The 21,192-nt window shown below is 45.5% G+C and overlaps 1 protein-coding gene across 1 annotated transcript in view; it reads right to left on the reverse strand.

Moving 5' to 3' along the window:
- kcnt1b (potassium sodium-activated channel subfamily T member 1b) overlaps positions 1 to 12,032 on the reverse strand; it is a 423,250-nt gene extending 411,218 nt beyond the window's left edge. The window contains exon 1 of the mRNA XM_078226287.1: positions 11,899 to 12,032. Within this exon, the coding sequence (XP_078082413.1) occupies positions 11,899 to 11,993 (95 nt within the window). The 5' untranslated portion in view covers positions 11,994 to 12,032. The remainder of the gene's footprint in view (positions 1 to 11,898) is intronic.
- Between the last annotated feature and the right edge of the window lie 9,160 nt (positions 12,033 to 21,192).

Here is a 21,192-nt window from a genome sequence, read left to right on the forward strand (position 1 = left end):
TAACTTGCTTCTGGCATGCATCCTTCAAGCTTCCAACCTGTAAAAATGTTTTTAAAACTAGTCACTATTTTTTTTACTGATTTTGATCTCTCCCCAAAGGAGATGGCCACACAAAATGTTATGGCCGGCATTTTCTAGCCGTTTATGCCCCACTGCCGCTGTCGACCAGGGCCGAGGATTTGGCGCTCAGCCAAATCTCCGGTCACTGCAACAGGGCATGAACGGCCAGAGAATCCCACCCATTATTGCCGAATACTTCACACCTGAATCTTTTGGAACATGGAATAAAAGGAGCTGAGATTTAGTGGGCAAGTTTACAAAAATAGCTCAGCAGACAAGCAGTCGCACGTTCAACATTAGCTTAGCAGAAAGGTTAGAAATCAGACTGCGAGATGTGTGTTTATTTAATTGAACAGCAATGTCACGAATAGGGCATTGTCATCGGCCTTGAACATCTGCTTGCAGAAGGCCTTTAGTAGTAAGATTTTGAGAGGAAGCAACAAAGGGAACAATTGAAACGCGGCTGAGTTCTTGCAGTTTTCACATATAAAGCAGCTAACCCAGAGGCCTGATCTTCAGGAGTCAGGTGAGAGAGACTGCCCTTGACATTAAGGCAGAATTTGACAGAGTGTGACACCAAGGAGGCCGCTAACTTAATGGAAATCGAGGGAAATGCTCCACTGGCTGGAGTCATACCTGATACAAAGGAAGGTAATAGCTGGAAACCAATTATTTCAGCCACAGAGCACTGTTGCAGGGGTTCCTCGGGTTAGAAGCCTAAGCTTTCAGCTACTTCGTCAATGACCTACCCCTCAATGTGAAGACAGAAATGGGTGTGCCTATTGATGATTGCACTGTGTTCAGTTCCATTCACAACTCCTCAGGTAATGATGCAGTCCATGCCCATACATAGCAAGACTGAGACAACATGCTGACCTTGGCTGCTGAGTAGTTTTTTGCCATACAAATGCCAGACAATGACCACCTCCAAATTACCTCCCTTTGACATTCAACAGCATTATCATTGCTGAATGTACCACTGCAACATCTTCTGGATGTTCCATTAATCAGTAACTTAACTGGGCTAGCCACATAAAAGCTACCCTGTACTGTAACAGCAGGTCGGAGGCTGTGCATTCTATGGCACACAATCCAACTCCTGACCTGTCAAAGCCTGCCCACATCAACAAGTTGCAAGCAAGATGTGTGATGTGATACCATTTTCCTGGATGAATGCAACTCCAACAATCAAGATGCTCGAAAGCACCAGGACAAAGCAGCCAGTTTGACTGATACCTTAGACATTGACTCCCTCCATCACCATTGTGGCTGCAGCTTAATTATCCAGGTTAATTCCTAACAGAACAGTGCATACATTCTTATAACCCCCCCCCCCGCCAAAAAAAATCTAGCAAGGACACACTTCCTATAGAATTTGGGTACACAACATAACAGATGCCTGACAGAGAGATTCCAGATAACAAGTGAATCTAGGCATTATCTTCCTGTTTAGTCAATTACAAAACCCCAATTCAGTTAGTGCACTGTGTAATGTATACACTGTTTATGGTTGGCAAGTAGTCCTCTCAGCTCAGCTTACCCACTCAAGTTATTTGAATCCCGGTTTGATTCCCAGCCTCGGGTCACTGTCTGTGTGGAGTTTGCAGATTCTCCCCATGTTTGCATGAGTTTCCTCCGGGTGCTCCGATTTCCTCCCACAATTCAAAGATGTGTGGGTTAGGTTGATTAGCCAAGCTAAATTGCCAGAGGGGGACTAGCAGGGTAAATATGGGATAGGGGCTGGGTGGGATTGTGCTTGGTGCAGACTCAATGGGCCGAGTGGCCTCCTTCTGCACTGTAGGATTCTATGATTCCATGTAATTTGGAAAAGTTTGAAAGTATTCTGAATGGTATGGATTTAAATTCATTTTAAGAAAGGCAGGATATGGGGGCACATGGCATTGCAATCACACAGCATTTCTGTTACAATTGAAATTAAAGTGGAATATTACTGTTCAATATCAATCTGTAAAAATGACGTTGTTCCAAATTTTACTTTAGCCCTCATCTGGGTGGCACGGTGGCACAATGGTACAATGGTTAGCATTGCTGCCTCACAGCGCCAGGGTCCCAGGTTCGATTCCCGGCTTGGATCCCTGTCTGTGTGGAGTCTGCACGTTCTCCCCTGTGACTGTGTGGGTTTCCTTCGGGTGCTCCAGTTTCCTCCCACAGTCCAAAGATGTGCGGGTTAGGTTGATTGGCCATGCTAAATTGTCCCTTAGTGTCAGATTGACTAGCTAGGGTAAATGTATGGGGTTGTGGGGATCGGGCCTGGGTGGGAATGTGGTCAGTGCAGACTCAATGGGCTGAATGGCCTCCTTCTGCACTGTAGAATTCCATCTATCTTCCAGAAGCAGAGTTTCCAAAGCTACAAAGCCTGAAAATGTGCTTCTATGAAAAGCCGAATTAACTTCATTCAGAAGCCACGTAGATTTTTTTTGATTCACAGCAGTCCAAATTCATGACAACAGTCATAGAACATAGAACATAGAACATTACAGCGCAGAACAGGCCCTTCGGCCCACGATGTTGCACCGACCAGTTAAAAAAAAAAAAAAAAAAACTGTGACCCTCCAACCTAAACCAATTTCTTTTCGTCCATGAACCTATCTACGGATCTCTTAAACGCCCCCAAACTAGGCGCATTTACTGATGCTGGCAGGGCATTCCAATCCCTCACCACCCTCTGGGTAAAGAACCTACCCCTGACATCGGTTCTATAACTACCCCCCCTCAATTTAAAGCCATGCCCCCTCGTGCTGGATTTCTCCATCAGAGGAAAAAGGCTATCACTATCCACCCTATCTAAACCTCTAATCATCTTATATGTTTCAATAAGATCCCCTCTTAGCCGCCGCCTTTCCAGCGAAAACAATCCCAAATCCCTCAGCCTCTCCTCATAGGATCTCCCCTCCATACCAGGCAACATCCTGGTAAACCTCCTCTGCACCCTCTCCAAAGCCTCCACATCCTTCCTGTAATGTGGGGACCAGAACTGCACACAGTACTCCAAGTGCGGCCGCACCAGAGTTGTGTACAGTTGCAACATAACGCTACGACTCCTAAATTCAATCCCCCTACCAATAAACGCCAAGACACCATATGCCTTCTTAACAACCTTATCTACTTGATTCCCAACTTTCAGGGATCTATGCACACATACACCTAGATCCCTCTGCTCCTCCACACTATTCAAAGTCCTCCCGTTAGCCCTATACTCAACACATCTGTTATTCCTACCAAAGTGAATTACCTCACACTTCTCCGCATTAAACTCCATCCGCCACCTCTCGGCCCAACTTTGCAACCTGTCTAAGTCTTCCTGCAAACTACGACACCCTTCCTCACTGTCTACCACACCACCGACTTTGGTGTCATCAGCAAATTTGCTAATCCACCCAACTATACCCTCATCCAGATCATTAATAAATATTACAAACAGCAGTGGCCCCAAAACAGATCCCTGAGGTACACCACTTGTAACCGCACTCCATGATGAATATTTACTATCAACCACCACCCTCTGTTTCCTATCCGCTAGCCAATTCCTGATCCAATTTCCTAGATCACCCCCAATCCCATACATCTGCATTTTCTGCAGAAGCCTACCATGGTGAACCTTATCAAACGCCTTACTAAAATCCATATATACCACGTCCACTGCCTTGCCCCCATCCACCTCCTTGGTCACTTTCTCAAAAAACTCAATAAGGTTAGTAAGGCACGACCTACCTGCCACAAAACCATGCTGACTATCACCTATCAATTCATTACTCTCCAAATAACTATAAATCCTATCCCTTATAATTTTTTCCAACATCTTGCCGACAACAGAAGTGAGACTCACCGGTCTATAATTCCCGGGGAAGTCTCTGTTCCCCTTCTTAAACAATGGGACAACATTCGCTAACCTCCAATCTTCTGGTACTATACCAGAGGCCAACGACGACCTGAAGATCAGAGCCAGAGGCTCTGCAATCACTTCTCTTGCCTCCCAGAGAATCCTTGGATAAATCCCATCCGGACCAGGGGATTTATCTATTTTCAGACCCTCCAGAATATCCTGCACATCCTCCTTATCAACTGTAATACTGTCTATTCTACTCCCTTGCAACCCAGTGTCCTCCTCAGCTATATTCATGTCCCCTTGCGTGAACACCGAAGAGAAATATTGGTTCAATGCTTCACCAATCTCCTCCGGTTCCACACATAACTTCCCTCTGCCATCTATAACTGGCCCTAAACTTGCCCTAACCAACCTTCTGTTCTTGACATACCTATAGAACGCCTTAGGATTCTCTTTAACCCTATCCGCCAAAGTCTTCTCATGTCCCCTTTTAGCCCTTCTAAGCTCGCTCTTCAACTCCCTCTTAGCCAATCTAAAGCTTTCTAGTGCACTACCCGAGTGCTCACGTCTCATCCGAACATAAGCCTCCTTTTTCTTTTTAACCAACAAAGAAACTTTTTTGGTGCACCACGGTTCCCTAGCCCTACCAATTCCTCCTTGCCTGACAGGGACATACCTATCACAGACTCGCAGTAGCTGCTCCTTGAAAAAACTCCACATGTCGGACGTTCCCAGTCCCTGTAATCTCCTAGTCCAACCTATGTTTCCTAATTCTCTCCTAATAGCCTCATAATTACCCTTCCCCCAGCTAAAACCACTGGCCCGAGGTTCATGCCTATCCCTTTCCATCACTAAGGTGAACGTAACCGAATTGTGGTCACTATCACCAAAATGCACACCAACTTCCAAGTCTAGCACCTGGTCTGGCTCATTTCCCAGCACCAGATCCAATATAGCCTCACCTCTAGTTGGCCTGTCTACATACTGAGTCAAAAAACCTTCCTGCACGCTTTGAACAAAAACTGACCCCTCTAACGAGCTAGAGCTATAACAATTCCAGTCAATATTAGTCAAGTTAAAATCCCCCATAACAATTGCCCTATTACTTTCACTCCTAAGCAGGATTGACTCCGCAATCCTTTCCTCAACCTCTCTAGAACTTTTAGGAGGTCTATAAAAGACTCCCAACAGGGTGACCTCTCCTCTCCTATTTCTAATCTCCGCCCATACTACCTCAACAGATAAGTCCTCATCAAACCTCCTCTCTGACACTGTGATACAATCTCTGACCAATAATGCTACCCCTCCCCCTCTTCTACCTCCTTCCCTACTTCGACTAAAACATTTGAACCCCGGGACCTGCAGCATCCATTCCTGCCCCTGCTCTATCCATGTCTCTGAAATAGCCACAACATCGAAGTCCCAGGTACTGATCCACGCTGCAAGTTCACCCACTTTATTGCGAATACTCCTGGCATTGAAGTATACACATTTCAAACCCTGCTCCACCCCACCTCTGCAATGCCGTGCATTGCAGTCCCCATCCATGCATCCCTCACTTTCAGCCCCACTACTCAGGATCCCTCCCCCCCCCCGAATCAGTTTAAACCTCCCTGCATGGCCTTAGCAAATTTACCCCCCAGGATATTGGTCCCCTTCTGATTAAGGTGTAGACCATCCTTCTCATAGAGGTCACACCTTCCCCAGTACGAGCCCCAATTGCTTAAGTACCTGAACCCCTCCCTCCTGCACCATCCCCTCAGCCCTGAATTCAAACCTTCCCTCTCCCTATTCCTCTCTAAACTATCCCGTGGTACAGGCAAGAGTCCAGAGATAACCACTCTGTCAGTCTTGGCCTTTAGTTTCCACCCCAACTCCATAAATCCCTGCCTAATATCCCCTTCCCCTATCCTCCCTATGTCGTGTGTCCCCACATGTACAATAACTTGTGGTTTATCTCCCTCCCCCCTAAGAGTCCTGAATACCCTGTCAGACACATCCCGGACCCCAGCCCCTGGTAGGCAACACACCAACCCTGAGTCCCTACCTTTAGTTCCGACCCTCCTATCTGTCCCCTTAATTGTGGAGTCCCCAATCACAAGGCCCAGTCTTTTACAGCCCCTAACCACCTGAGCTTTCTCACTCGGCTCACCCCCAGAGATCTGCTCTCTATGCTCAGTTGATTCCTCCTCAACTGTAGCCTCCAGCACCGAAAACCTATTATGGAGGGGAACCGCCCCAGGGGATTGTCTTCCCGATTGCTTCTTACCCCTCCTCCTGGCATTGACCCAAGCCTCATTTCTGGGAGTTACTATTTCTCTATAACTCCTATCAACTTCCACCTCCGCCTCCCGAATTATGCGGAGTTCCTCTACCTCCCCCTCCAGCTCCTTTACACGCTCCTCCAGAAGCTGCAATCTAATGCACTTCTTACAACTAAAATCTCCTGAAACACTACTGGATTTCCTCACCACATACATCCCACAGGAGATGCAGCATACTGCCTGAACTGCCATCCCTGAAGCCATTACCAGCAAGAAAAAAAGAAAACAAAAAACTTCCCCACACTTCCCCAACTGTCACTCTCCACTGCAGCCCGAGCAACACTCCCTCACTGAGACACCAACTGTCACACTCTACTGCAGCCCGAGCAGCACTCCCTCACTGAGACACCAACTGTCACACTCTACTGCAGCCCGAGCAGCACTCCCACAGTGAGACACCAACTGTCACACTCTACTGCAGCCCGAGCAGCACTCCCACAGTGAGACACCAACTGTCACACTCTACTGCAGCCCGAGCAGCACTCCCACAGTGAGACACCAACTGTCACACTCTACTGCAGCCCGAGCAGCACTCCCTCACTGAGACACCAACTGTCACACTCTACTGCAGCCCGAGCAAGGTCAGGAAATGTATTGTAGGGTTAGACAAGCTCCGAAGGATCACAATAGTGAAACACTTCAATTGCTGACAGCTTACAGAATCATTCCACTGAAATGTAACAAAATGCCTCCAATCCTTCATAATTCATATAAATGCAATCTAATTAATTATTGTAAATTAAAATTACGCATTTTGCAACTATGTGCAAATGCGTGGCAAATATTATAATTATCTTCAGTAGAAATAAATGGAGCTTTTTTAAAAGAAATATTATACTGTTCTATTATCCTTACTCTCCCATCCTGTTCTGGAACCAAGAGAGATAGCAACTGCCTTGATCCTATGCCTTTACAGTGAAAACCACTTGAGTTGACACACAAAAGCCTGGAAATTTTTCCTCCAAGATGAGATGAAACTGGTCTCGTCCTTGTGACTACAGACTAAGAAATTGTGAGGGTGAATGCAGGTGCAAAACTATCCAACCAAGCTGTAATGCAGCGTACGAGTAAATTAGCCTGCTATTCCACGAGGCTGTATGTGACCCTGATGTATATTAATACCATTGCAAAATAAATCTATCTAACATCTTCAAATAATCCAATTAAGATCTACTATTTGAAAAACTCAAACAAAATTGGGCAGAATTTAATATGCAGATACATTTGTCACAATAGGCTAATACAAGGTTGTATACCATTCAAGATTTAGCTATAGGGAAGTTGAATTTATATGCCTTAGTTTGAGAATTTTGCGAAAGTAAATCAGACTTTTCACCTTCCTCCAACCCAGCTTCATTCCTTGAATATGGAGATAAAAATCTGGCATATTATAGACTTGGATTAGCCTTTAGTTGGTTTATTTTGCAATATTGAATTGTGTGTTTAATTAAAGGGAGACTAACAATTTTAATTACACATATTTGTTGAAAGGTTTTGCAATTATACTCTGCACTAAAAGATAATAAGATTGTGCAGAATAAATCCATCATTATTTTCTCATACTGTACACAGGGGTACAGAATTCTTAGTCCTTTATCAAACTCTAGGTTTGCTCTAAATTGAAACAAAATATTACGGATGCTGGAATCTGAAACAAAAATAGAAAATGCTGGAAAATCTAAAGCAGGCCTGACAGCATCTGTAGAGAGAGAATAGAGCCAATGTTTCGAGCCTGGATGACCCTTCGTCAGAGCTCATGAAAGTTGGCTCGCTTCTCTCTCCACAGATGCTGTCGGACCTGCTGAGATTTTCCAGCATTTCTTGTTCTTGTGTCTAGGTTTGCTCTTCTTCACTAACTTCAGTTAGTGGAATTGCCAGTCCCCAAACATTGACACTGGCACCTTACTCCCAAAACAGAGTCAAATCTGAGTTTCAACAAGAGGGGAATTTCTTAACATGGATGGAGTGGAAAGTTACATTGTATGATTTGTTGAAATTGAAATTGAAGATAGTTACTGCTTTGTGCCATTTGCAAAACCCATGGTGGCACAGTGGTTAGCACTGCTGCCTCACAGTGCCAGATCCTGGGTTCAATTCCCTGCTTGGGTCACTGCCTGTGTGGAGTTTGCACGTTCTCCCTGTTTCTGCGTGGGTTTCCTCCAGGTGCTCCGGTTTCCTCCCACAGTCCACAGACGTGCTGGTTAGATGCATTGACCATGCTAAATTCTCCCGAAGTGAACCCGAACAGGCGTCAGAGTGTGGCGACGAGGAGATTTTCACAATAACGTCATTGCAATGTTAATGTAAGCCTACTTGTGACCAATAAATAAACTTTAACTTTAACTTGAAATCACGGGAGCTTTGCACAGCATTAACTCCATCACTGCCCTGATATTGTGAATGTTTTAGAATATTCACTGAAATTATTTTCAAACCAAATTCAGAAAGTACATGTAATACAATTATTAAAAGCATACATTTAAAAACAAACATACATGTTATTCAGTTATGGACTTACCTGATTCTTATCTTGAAAGTCATAGTCAAGCTTAATCTGCAAGTAGTGATTTACAAATTAGTAGGTGAGTTCTACACCTTCCTGTGCAAATATTTCAAAGGATATAACTTTTGTTTAATCTAAGGTGTTTCTTGACGTTTAGAATTGTTAAATGTTCCTGTGTTGGAATGATTAATTTTTGAAGAGTCTTTTATTTTTTTTCAAAGCTGAGATGTGTCAAGATGTGCAAACTAATCTACAATCTATCTCACAGTTGAGTTGCAAAAGCCACAATAATTGCATAAGATTTCATAGAAAAATTATTACTGTCCCATGTGGGCTACTTACCATTTCTGAAAGTTTCAGTAATTTACCATTTATGGAAAATGAAAGTAGGTCATTCAGTTCCTTCAGCCTCTCTGATGATGACTGAACTCAGTTGCCACTTTTATTCCATACCCTTGATGCTGTACCCAACCCAGATCTGTCAATCTCAGTTCTCGTACATTCCAACTGATCCGCCATCCAAAATCTTTGAGGATTAGAGTGTAGCAAGATTCCCACTGCCCTTTCTTTGCACAAGTACCTCCTGAAATCATTCCTAAAAAGTTCTAATTTCAAGATCATACTCGCTCTCATTCTGGATCATTTTGGCTATTCATTTTGCATTGCTGTGAGGTTTGTGAACATTTAATCAAAGCCATTCAGAAAACACGGAAATGCAGTAATACTTGATTTCAGTGTACAAACTCTGAAAATGTGGAAGAGATATCATTCCAGCTGGGACACAGCTACAATTAACAATTAATCGATCACGTTGAATAATTTCCAGTAGCATTCCCAATTACAATCAATCAACAATACAGCAGCTTCTTTGTAACAGAAGAACAAAAGGAAAATAAAAATAACCATTTCAATCTAAGCCAGAAATAAGGAAAGATGTCTGTATTATGAACACATTATGAATACACTATCTGTATTATGAACACAGAAAATGCTGGAAAATCTCAGCAGGTCTGACAGCATCTGTGGATCTCCACAGATGCTGTCAGACCTCCTGAGATTTTCCAGCATTTTCTGTTTCAGATTCCAGCATCTGCAGTAATTTGCTTTTGTCTGTATTGTGAGCCTTGGTGTGTTGGAATTGAAGGACCATTTAACAGGCTAAGACACTCTGTCAAAGAGAGTCGGTGCAGGCCCGATGGGCTGAATGGCCTCCTTCTGCACTGTCGGATATTCTATCAATTGCAACTCAACCAACTTCTGGCTCAGCCATTGAAGCACCAAGTCAACTAAAGCGTGTCACAAATTCTTTTTCCCTGCTTCTCCTACATGTCAGATAATTTCAGAAACCTAGCATGCTGAGGAAAAGGACAAATAATATATTTTGCCCTGTTTTAATATCTTTTCCTGGCTTAAAAAATATTGCAGTTAAATTAAAACTTTGAAGGTGGGAATAAGTCTCCACTCAAACTTCAAATGGGAAGATGATGCTGTAGATGCTGCACCTGGGTTGCTGTCCAGGAGTCAGCATGTTGGACATCTCTCATAGCAGATCAGGGTGATCTGTCTCTTGCACTAAGTTGTTCTGTCTCTACACCCTAGGTATGACCGTTACACAACATTCTGCACTCTCTCCTTTCCTTCTCTATGAACCGTATGCTATGCCTGTATAGTGCGCAAGAAACAATACTTCTCACTGTATACTAATACATGTGACAATAATAAATCAAATCAAATCCTGTACCAGATTCAGCACCTCAGAGAGCTTCTGGGTGACACGGCGGCACAGTGGTTAGCACTACTGCCTCACAGCACCAGGGATCTGGGTGCAATTCCCAGCTTGGCTCTCTTTCTGTGTGGAGTCTGCATGCTCTCACTGTGTCTGCATGGGTTTCCTCCGGGCGCTCCAGTTTCCTCTCACAGTCTGAAACACATGCTGGTTGGTGCATTGGCCATGCTAAATTCTCCCTCAGTGTACCCCCATAGGTGCCGGAGCGTGGCGACTAGGAGATTTTCAGACTAACGTCATTGGAGTGTTAATGTAAGCCTACTTGTGACATTAATAAATAAACTTTGATCTTTCTCCACATCCTAGCTATGACTATAACATTACATTCTGCACTCTCTCAGATTCCAGCATCCACAGTAATTTGCTTTTATTCTGCACTCTCTCCTTTCCTTATCTATGAACGGTATGTTTTGCCTGTATAGTGTACAAGAAACAATTCTTTTCACTGTGTACTAATACATGTTACCCTCTTCCTGTCTCTCCAGGACTGCACCGTAGAAAGCATTCTTTCTGGTTGTGTCACAGCTTAGTATGACTCCTGCTCTGTCCAAGACCACAAGAAATTACAAAGGGTCATGAATGTAGCCTCGTCCATCACGCAAACCAGCCTCCCATCCATTGACTCTGTCCACACTTCCTGCTGCCTTAGAAAAGCAGCCAGCATAATTAAGGACCCCACACACCCTGGACATACTCTCTTTTTCTGCCGGGAAGAAGATACAAAAGTCTGAGGTCACGTACCAACCAACTCAAGAACAGCTTCTTCCCTGCTGCCATCAGACTTTTGAATGGACCCACCTTATATAAAGTTGATCTTTCTCCACACCCTAGCTATGACTGTAACACTACATTCTGCACCCTCCCCTTTCCTTCTCTATGAACGGTATGTTTTGCCTGTATAGTGCGCAAGAAACAGTACTTTTCACTGTATACTAATACATGTGACAATAATAAATCAAATCAAATCACATCAAATCAAATCTTCAAACTAGAGCAGATTCAGAACCTCGGAGAGTTCCTGCACCAGATTCAGTATAGCTCCGGCAGTGGGTTCAGCACCTTGGAGAGTTCCTATAGACGATTCAGTACCTAGGATAGCTCATGTACCAGATTCAGGAGAGCTCCGCCAGTGGATTCAGCACCTAGGATAGCTCTTGTATCAGATTCAGGATAGTTCCTGTAACAGATTGAGGGGAGCTCCGCCAGTGGGTTCAGCACCGTGGAAAGCTCCTATAACAGATTGAGGGGAGCTCCGACAGTGGGTTCAGCACCTTGGATAGCTCCTGTATCAGTCCCACTCAAGAGTCACCTTGACAGGAGAATATCGCTGCGGGAGCATTTTTGTATCAAACCGGGAGGAAGGAGTTCAGTTTCTTACCTGTCGTCGTTCTGGAAGGATTGATCCCCCAGTAGCAGATCCCGGAACCGGTACCTGGGCGGCAGCGGAGGAACGTCCGTCTCCAGCTCGTTCATTTTCAGGGAGGAGATGTCCAGGATGACTCCGTCGCTGCTCCGGCTCTGGCCGCCGGCCGGGGACAATCTGTGGACACAGCGAGAGGGGGGCTGTGAGTGCGGCGAGCGGCACCGGTAACGCGGGCTCCGCTCCCGGGCCGAGGCGCGCCCCCCGCCCGCCAGATCCATCCAGGTAGAGCGGCGGGAGCGCGCCCAGCCCAGGTGAGGCAAAGAGACGTGGGACCACCCCCTTCCCCCCGCCCCCAGCCCAGCCCAGCCCAGAGCAACACAGCCCAGCCCAGCACAGAGCAACACAGCACTGCCCAGCCCGGACCCACTCACACTGGGCCAGGCAAGGGGGAAGAGAGGAGAGTGCAGACAGACAAAGAGAGAGAGAGAGACAGAGAGAGAGGGAGAGGAGAGACAGTGAGGAGAGAGAGAGAGGAGAGAAAAGAGGAAGAGAGAGGAGAGTGCAGGCGGACAGGGAGAGAGGGAAGGGGAGAGACAGTGAGGAGAGAAAGAGAGAGGAGAGGAAGAGAGGGGAGAGTGCAGTCAGACAGAGAGAGAGAGGGAGGGGGAGAGACAGAGAGAGAGGGAGGGGAGAGACAGAGAGAGGGAGGGGGAGAGACAGAGAGAGAGAGGGAGAGGGAGAGACAGAGAGAGGGAGGGGGAGAGACAGAGAGAGAGAGAGAGAGAGGGAAGGGAGAGACAGAGAGGGGGAGGAGAGGGGCAGAGAGAGAGAGGGAGGGGGCGAGTCAGAGAGAGAGAGGGAGGGGAGAGACAGTGAGGAGAGAGAGAGGGAGAGAGGAGAGGAAGAGAGGAGAGTGCAGACAGACAGGGAGACAGCGGGAGGGCAGAGACAGAGAAGAGAGAGACAGAGTGGAGAAAGAGAAAGAGAGAGGAGCAGGGAAGAGAGAGAGCAAGAAGAGAAAGAGGTGGGGAAGAGGGGTGGAGAGAGGAACAGTAGAGGAAGATGGACAGAGGGAGGAAATGGGAGGGAAGGAGCAAGGGAGAGGGGAGAGAGAGAGAAAGGGGAGAGAGGGGGGCAGGGGGTGGCGAGGAGGGTGGAGGGAGAGGGACAGAGGGAAGAAAGGGAGGGAGAGAGAAAGCAGAAGGAAAGAGAGATGAGGAGGAGAGAGAGGAGGGGGTGTGAGAGGGAGGAGAGAGGGAAAGTGGAGAGAGAGGAACAAAGGGAGGGGAAGAAAGATGGAGAGAGAAAGGGGAAGGGAGAGAGGTTGGGGAGTGGGAGGGAGGAGAGAGAGAGCTGGAGAGAGGGGAAGTGGAAAGAGAGTAACAGACAGAGGAAAAAGAGGGAAGAAGGTCGCAAGATGGTGAAGGAGGAGAGAGAGAGAAAGGGGGAGAGAAAGTGCGTGAGTGAGTGAGCGAGTGAGTGAGTGAGTGTGTGAGTGAGTGAGTGAGCGAGCGAGTGAGTGTGTGAGCGAGTGAGTGAGCGAGTGAGCGAGCGAGTGAGTGCATGAGTGACTGTGTGAGTGTGTGAGTGCATGCGTGAGTGAGTGTGTGAGTGCGTGCGTGAGTGAGTGCGTGAGTGAGTGAGCGAGCGAGTGAGTGAGTGTGAAATGGGTTTGGGGGAAGGGGCAAAGGGGAGAGAGAAGGCAGGCAAGGGAGGTCACAGGAGAGAGCAAGGTAGGTGAGAGTGAAGAGAAAGGAGGTGAGGGATAGGATAGGGAGAGAAAAGGGAGGGGGATATTAGAGAGGAAGGGCAGGGAAGGAGGACAGATAGAGGGAGGCAAAGAAGGAGGGAGGGGGAGGATGGATGGGGAGACAGGACGGGTGTAGAGACGGAGAAGAAGCAGGAGGGAGGACAAGGGGAGAGTTTAACTTATTTCAGAATTTTCAAGTAACATTAAAATAACCTTCTCCGGAATACAGATATCATTGACTGTTACAGCAACACTAGGAAGGGAACCTCTGAACTTTGACAATGTCTAAAAGTTGCCTGTGACCATTAGCAGGCACAGTGATGAACACACTTACTTAATCTTGAAGATTATAATAAAGCTGTGACTTAATAGTAAACATTTTTCTGCATATTTTATCCTAAAGGGGGATCTCTACAAGTAGAAATTTTTGGAGGCGTTATGGATGACAGATGGATTGAATATGACACTTTCCATGAGGAAGGACATTGAGGGAGTGCTGCATTGTTGGAGGTGCTGTCTGAGGTGAAACATTAAATTGAGTGAGCCTCTCTACCCTCTCGGGTGAACATGATAGACTGTGTGGTACAATTTAAAGAGTAGGGCGTCCCTCCCAGTTTCATGGCCAACAATTATCCCTCATCCATCGCTAAAAAAAAGATCTAACCATTTATCTCAGCATCGTTTTTGGATCCTTACTGTAAGCAAATTAGCTGCTACAGTTCCCCACGAGCAGTGACAACATTTGCAAATATTTCATTGATTATGTAATGCTTTGGGATGATAAGATTATTTTTCCTTTTATTTCTATAATTTGAAAGCTGGATGTATTATACTCTCTGAATAAAGAGATACCCAGTCCAAAGCTTTTACCTGGCATTCACCAGATCAGAATGGGGTCCTGATGAGTGCAAAATGAAAAGCTTCAACGTCGCTCCTCTTTCAGCATGGAGTCATCTGCTGAAATCTTGCTCCCGTTCACACTAGTGGGATCTTACAGTCCCACTGACAGTGCACCCCCGACGGGGGCTTTCAGGCAGGAAGGGGTGCATTCAAAGGGAAACATCATTAACAACGGCTGGACCATAAGATCCCACTGCCAATGAGTGGTGCAATGCCTCCCAACCTGCCAAACACCCCACAGAGAGGGAGATAAATATCGCCCAACAGGCTTAACAGCACAGGAAGTGGCCCTTCGGCCCATCATGTCTTTGTCAGCTATCAAGCGCCTATCAATTCTAATCCCATTTTCCAGCACTTGATCCTTAGTCTTGTTTGCGTTGGCATTTCAAGCGCTCATCTAAATGCTTCTTAAATGTTGTGAGAGTTCTTGTCTCTCCCATTCTTTCAGGCAGCGCGTTCCAGATTCCCACCACCCTCTGGGTGAAAAAGCTTTTCCTCAAATACCCTCTAAACCTCTTGCCCCATATCTTAAATCTATGTTCCCTGATTATTGATCCCTCTATAAAAGGGGAAAGTTTCTTGCTACTGATTCTATCTATGTCCCTCATAATTTTTAACATTTTGTACACCCCAATCAGGTCCCCCTCAGCCATCTTTTCCTGAAAGAAAACAACCCCAGCCTAACGAACCTCTCTTCAAAACTGAAACATTCCAGTGTAATGACTTCACTGAGGCCCATGAGGTGGGTCTCTTGGAGTATAAGCTCCTTGATTGAGGTCATAATTGCCTGCGCAATCAGGGAGCCTCACCTCTATATAAAAATGGAAGTGTCAGGGCTACTGATACTCCAGATTCTGACTTTGTACCTGAAGCATTCTAGGAGTGGAATTAAGTTTGTAAATCAAGGGAATCTGGTGAAGGGAGACTCTGACCTCTGAGGAGATATTTCATCCAGCCCAGGCAACATCCTGGCAAGTCTCCTCTGCACCCTTTCCAGTGCAATCGCATTCTTCTGGTGACCAGAACTGCACACAGTAGTACTTGAGTAATACTGGAGTTCAGTACTACCAAACAACCATCATAATCTCATTGAATTATTCACTATTTTTGAATCAGCTAATTTAATGCCCCAGATTTGATGAGAGCAAGCAGTCTCATGCTTGACTTGTTAGATTTGTTCCTGAATTTGTCAACTCAGACTGTTTGTGCGCGAGGGGAAAGCTAACAGTGAGGGGTGTTTGGGATCTTGGTAACCTCGGGATCTTGTTGATCAATGAGATTAAAATCTTGATAATTAAACAAGGGAAGGAGTGAGTTGGAGGATTGTATTCAATGTCAAATCAGATAGAGGAAGATTAGAAACATAGAAACATAGAAGCAGGAGGAGGCCATTTGGCCCTTCAAGCCTGTTCCGCCATTCATTACGATCATGGCTGATCATCCAACTCAATAACCTAAATCCAACTCAATAGCCTATTGGATTGGAACACACAATAAAAAAAGAAATAGAAGGGGGAAAAATGAAAGAATTAAATACTTCAAAAAATTCACCAACTAAATTAATAAGATTCTGTAATGATTTTAATCAGGCTATTGAGGTGGGCCTGTTAGAAGATGAACTCCCTGATTAAGGGCCAAATTGATGGGCCAATTAGGGAGCCTCTTGCTTTGTACTTAAATCAGCAGTGTCAGTTCATCTGGCACTCCTAGTGTAGGCTGCTATATGAAAACCCTCTGTACGCTGTAATCAGACTTGTAAATAAAGGGATTTTGGTGAAGGGACTTCTGCCTCCGAGGACTTATTACAGATTCAACATCTCGGGCGGCACGATGGCACAGTGGTTAACACTGCTGCCTCACAGCCCCAGGGACCCGGGCTCAATTCCCAGCTTGGGTGACTGTCTCTGCGGAGTCTGCACGTTCTCCCCGTGTCTGCGTGGGTTCCCTCCGGGTGCCCCGGTTTCCTCCCACAGTCCCAAAGACCGGCTGGTTAGGGTGCATTGGCCGTGCTAAATTCTCCCTCAGTGTACCCGAACAGGTGCCAGAGTGTGGCGACTAGGGGATTCTCACAGTAACTTCATTGCAGTGTTAATGTAAGCCTACTTGTGACGAATAAATAAACTCTACTTTACTTTAGTGGCTGGCCGATTTGCATATCAATAATAGTACGCGCTGTTGGATTTTCAGCAAATTCTGGGCCAATACCCTTTGCAAATGTATGGCTCTTCAGATCAGATTGCTTTCGAATTCAATAATTAATCAATTTGTAATCGGAAAAGTTCATGAGACCAAAAAGAAAAGGAAGAAACAATTGAGCAGCTAATAGGAATATATTACTAAGAATATTACATTCAACAAATTATTCCGGCATGTCTGAAGTTGATTGCAACTTCCATAATTTTGAAATGTGCTTGAGAAACAATTAGCCACTCTACGGTTTATCCACTGGGCATCAGAATTGCATTGCAACAGCCCCCTTACAGCGATCAAATCCTATCTCCTTCAATAAAAGTTGCTGGTTATTCCTAAGAAGAGAATGATTATTGATTAAACTAGTTTATTACGGAGCTGCATTACCAAGCAATGGGAGTCGGAGAATGTAATAAAAGGTTAATTCTTTGCTCCAGGCTAGATTACCGTCATATGAGCTTTCGGAGGATCGTTTCAATGACAGAAAAGCAAGCACACTGTTGAAGTCACTTACAATTCAATAAGTTTTCAACCAGCCCCATGGAATACACTGACATCAACAGAATCAACAAAAAATCACAGCACAGAAGAAGGCTATTTGGCCCATCTTGTGTGCTAGCTCTTTAAATAATCTTAACCACGACAGCATTAGGTATTAATTGTATATTAATTATATTCAGGTGGTGGGCATTAACTGGGGTTCATTTGAGTCTCTATGAAAAGACCCACGCTGTGGTTATTGGGGTAGGAGATGCAGGCTTGTGACACATAACTCTGTAAATATAAATGGACTCTAGTTCTATCCCTCACTGACTGACTTTCTGGGTATTGACAGTACGGGCCCCACGTTTGGCCTCAGTACCCCCTGAGGCAGGAACAGTAAAACTCAACCAGGATTCTTACAGCTGTCATAAAAGCAAAATACTGCTGATCCTGGGAATCTGAAATAAAAACTCTTTTTCACACGGACTTGAAACTTTAACTCGGTTTCTCTCTCCACAGATGCTGGCAGGCCTGCTGGGCTTTTCCAGCACTTTCTGTTTTTATTCTCACAGCTGTTCTCTATTCAGCAACCCTAGCTGGAAATAAACATGTGGGAACGTAGAGTGACAACAGGTTCGATCTCACACAGCAGGCAGTGTTTTTTTACACAGAGGGTGGGGGGGTGTCTGGAACTCACTGCCGGGGGAGGTAGTGGAAGCAGATACAATAGTGACTTTTAAGAGGTGTCTTGACAAATACATGAATCGGATGGGGATAGAGGGATATGGTCCCCAGAAGGGTAGGGGGTTTTAGTTCAGCCGGGCAGCATGGTTGGTGCAGGCTTGGAGGGCTGAAGGCCCTGTTCCTGTGCTGTAATTTTCTTTGTTCTTTGTTCAACTGTGATGCCAGCTTGGCCAAATAGTCTGTCAACGTTTACAGTACAAGTGCGGGTTCTTTAACATGCAATGAAATCCTTTACACCAGACTTGTCCAATGTGTGGCCCGAAGGCCAGATGCGGCCCTCGAAGCCCCTCCATGTAGCCCCCGGAACCAGATTACAAAATGCCAGTCAGACAGATAAGTTTGAATGGAAGAATCTGCATAGAGCTGCAGCTCCAGTCACAGGCCACTTATTTCATTGAAACATAGAAAATAGGTGCAGGAGTAGGCCATTCGGCCTTCGAGCCTGCACCACCTTTCAATGTGATCATGGCTGATGCACTTTTAGTATCCCACTCCTGCTTTCTCTCCATACTCATTGATCCCTTTAGCCACAAGGGCTGTGTCCAGCTCCCTCTTGAACATATCTAACGAACTGATCCCAACAGCTTTCTGTGGTAGAGAATTCCACAGGTTCACAACTCTCTGAGTGACGAAATTCTTTCTCATCTCAGTCCTGAATAGTTACCCCTTATTCTTAGACTGTGAGCCCTAGTTCTGCACTTCCCCATTGTCAGAAACATTCTTCCCGCATCTAGCCTGTCCAGTCCCATCAGGATTTCATGTTTCTATGAGGTCCCCTCTCATTCTTCCAAATTCCAGTGAGTACAATCCCAGTCGATCCAGTCTCTCTTCACATGTTAGTCCTGCCATTCCAGGAATCAGTCTGGCAAACCTTCGCTGGACTCCCTCAATAGCAAGAATGTCTTCCTCAGATTAGGAGACCAAAATTGTAGTCTCTGTGGTGCCCTCGGTTAGTGTGTTCGGCTGTTAACTAAAAGGATGATGGTTCAATCCCACCCAGGGACGAAGTGCATACATTTTGGGGCAGCACAGTGGCACAGTGGTTAGCACTGCTGCCTCACAGTGCCAGGGACCTGGATTCAATTCCCGGCTTGGGTCACTGTTTGTGCGGAACTTGCACATTCTCCCCATGTTTGCATGGGTTTCCTCCGGGTGCTCCAGTTTTCTCCAAAGATGTGCAGGTTGGTGGATTGGTAATTTTAAAATTGCCCCTTAGTGTCAGGGAGATTAGAAGGGTAAATACATGGAGTTAAGAGGATAAGGCCTGGGTGGGATTGTTATCGATGCATGCTCGATGGGCCAAACGGCCTCCTTCTGCACTGTAGGGATTCTATAATTCTATGATCTATGAAAACTGCACACAATGCTCAAAGTGTGGCCTCACCAGCCCCTGTATAACTGCAGCAAGACATCCCTACTCCTATACTCAAATCCTCTTGCTATGAAGGCCAGCATGCCATTAGCTTTCCTCACTGCCTGCTGTACCTGCATGTTCCACCATGACACCCAGGTCATTGGATGTCTCACTTCCCTTTTCCTAAACTGCCACCATTCGGATAATAATCTTTCTTCCTGATGTTGCCACCAAAGTGGATAACCTCACATTTATCCACATTATGTTAAAGTTAAAGCTTATTTATTAGTCACAAGTAAGGCTTACATTAACATTGCAATGAAGTTACTGTGAAATTCCCTAGTCGCCATACTCCGGCGCCTGTTTGGGTCAATGCACCCTAACCAGCACGTCTTTCAGACTGTTGGAGGAAACCCAGTAAGCAGTTTAACAACACCAGGTTAAAGTCCAACAGGTTTATTTGGTGCATCCACTGGTTCACCTTCATCCACTCTATTGGTCACATCCTAAAAAAAATTCCAGAAGATTTGTCAAGCACAATTTCCCTTTAGTGAATCCATGCTGACTTGGACTCATCCTGTCACTGCTTCCCAAATGCTCAGTTATTACATCCCTAATAAGTGACTCCAGCATTTTCCCCACTACTGATTTAACCTGCTGTTGTTAAACTTCTTACTGTGTTTGCCCCAGTCCAACGCCGGCATCTCCACATCAGGAGGAAACCCACGCAGACATGGGGAGAACATACAAACTCCACACGGACAGTGACCCAAGCCGAGAATCAAACCCAGGTCCCTGACGCTATAAGGCAGCATGCTAACCACTGTGCCACCGTGCCACCTCTAGTGCATTTGCCAGGTATTTTCCCACTCAGTCAGTCTGTACAAGTCACCCTGCAGCCTCTTAGCATCCTCCTCACAGCACACACTACCGTCCAGCTAAGGGTCATCAGCAAATTTGGAGATGATGCATTCAATTCATTCATCCAAATCATTAATGTATATTGTGAACAGCTGGGGTCCCAGCACTGAACCCTGTGGTATCCCACTAGTCACTGCCTGCCACTCTGAAAAAGACCCACTTTCTGCCTCCTGCCTTCAACCAGTTCTCTACCCACGTCAATGCATTACCACGAGCTTTAATTTTGCTCACTACTCTCTTGTGTGGGACCTTGTCAAAAGCCTTTTGAAAGTCCAGAAACACAACATCCACTGGTTCACCTTCATCCACTCTATTGGTCACATCCTAAAATAACTCCAGAAGATTTGTCAAGCACAATTTCCCTTTAGTGAATCCATGCTGACTTGGACTCATCCTGTCACTGCTTTCCAAATGCTCAGTTATTACATCCCTAATAAGTGACTCCAGCATTTTCCCCACTACTGATGTCAGGCTAATTGGCCTATAATTCCCCGTTTCCTCTCTCCCTCCTTTTTTAAAAAGTGGGGTTACATTAGCTACCCTCCAATCCACTGGAACTCTTCCAGAGTTCATAGAATGTGGGAAAATAACATCAATGCATCCACTATTTCTAGGGCCACTCCCTTAAGTACTCTGGGATGCAGAGCATCAGACCATAGGGACTTATCGAGTTTTAATCCCAGTAATTTCCCCAATACAATTTCCTGACTAATAAGGATTCCCTTCAGTTCTTCCTTCATGCTAGACTCTCGGTCCCCTCGTATTCCTGGAAGGTTATTTGTGTCCTCCTTAGTGAAGACAGATCCAAAGTATTTGTTCAGCCGGTCTGCCATCTCTTTGTTTCCCAGTATGAATTCACCTGATTCTATTTGTCTTCACCAGTCTTTTTCTCTTCACATATCTATGGAAGCTTTTGCAGTCATTTTTTAAGTTTTCTGCAAGCTTACTCTCGTATTCTATTTCCCCT

The sequence above is a fragment of the Mustelus asterias genome, chromosome 13 (genome assembly GCF_964213995.1).
Source record: "Mustelus asterias chromosome 13, sMusAst1.hap1.1, whole genome shotgun sequence".
Classification (NCBI taxonomy): Eukaryota; Metazoa; Chordata; class Chondrichthyes; order Carcharhiniformes; family Triakidae; genus Mustelus; species Mustelus asterias.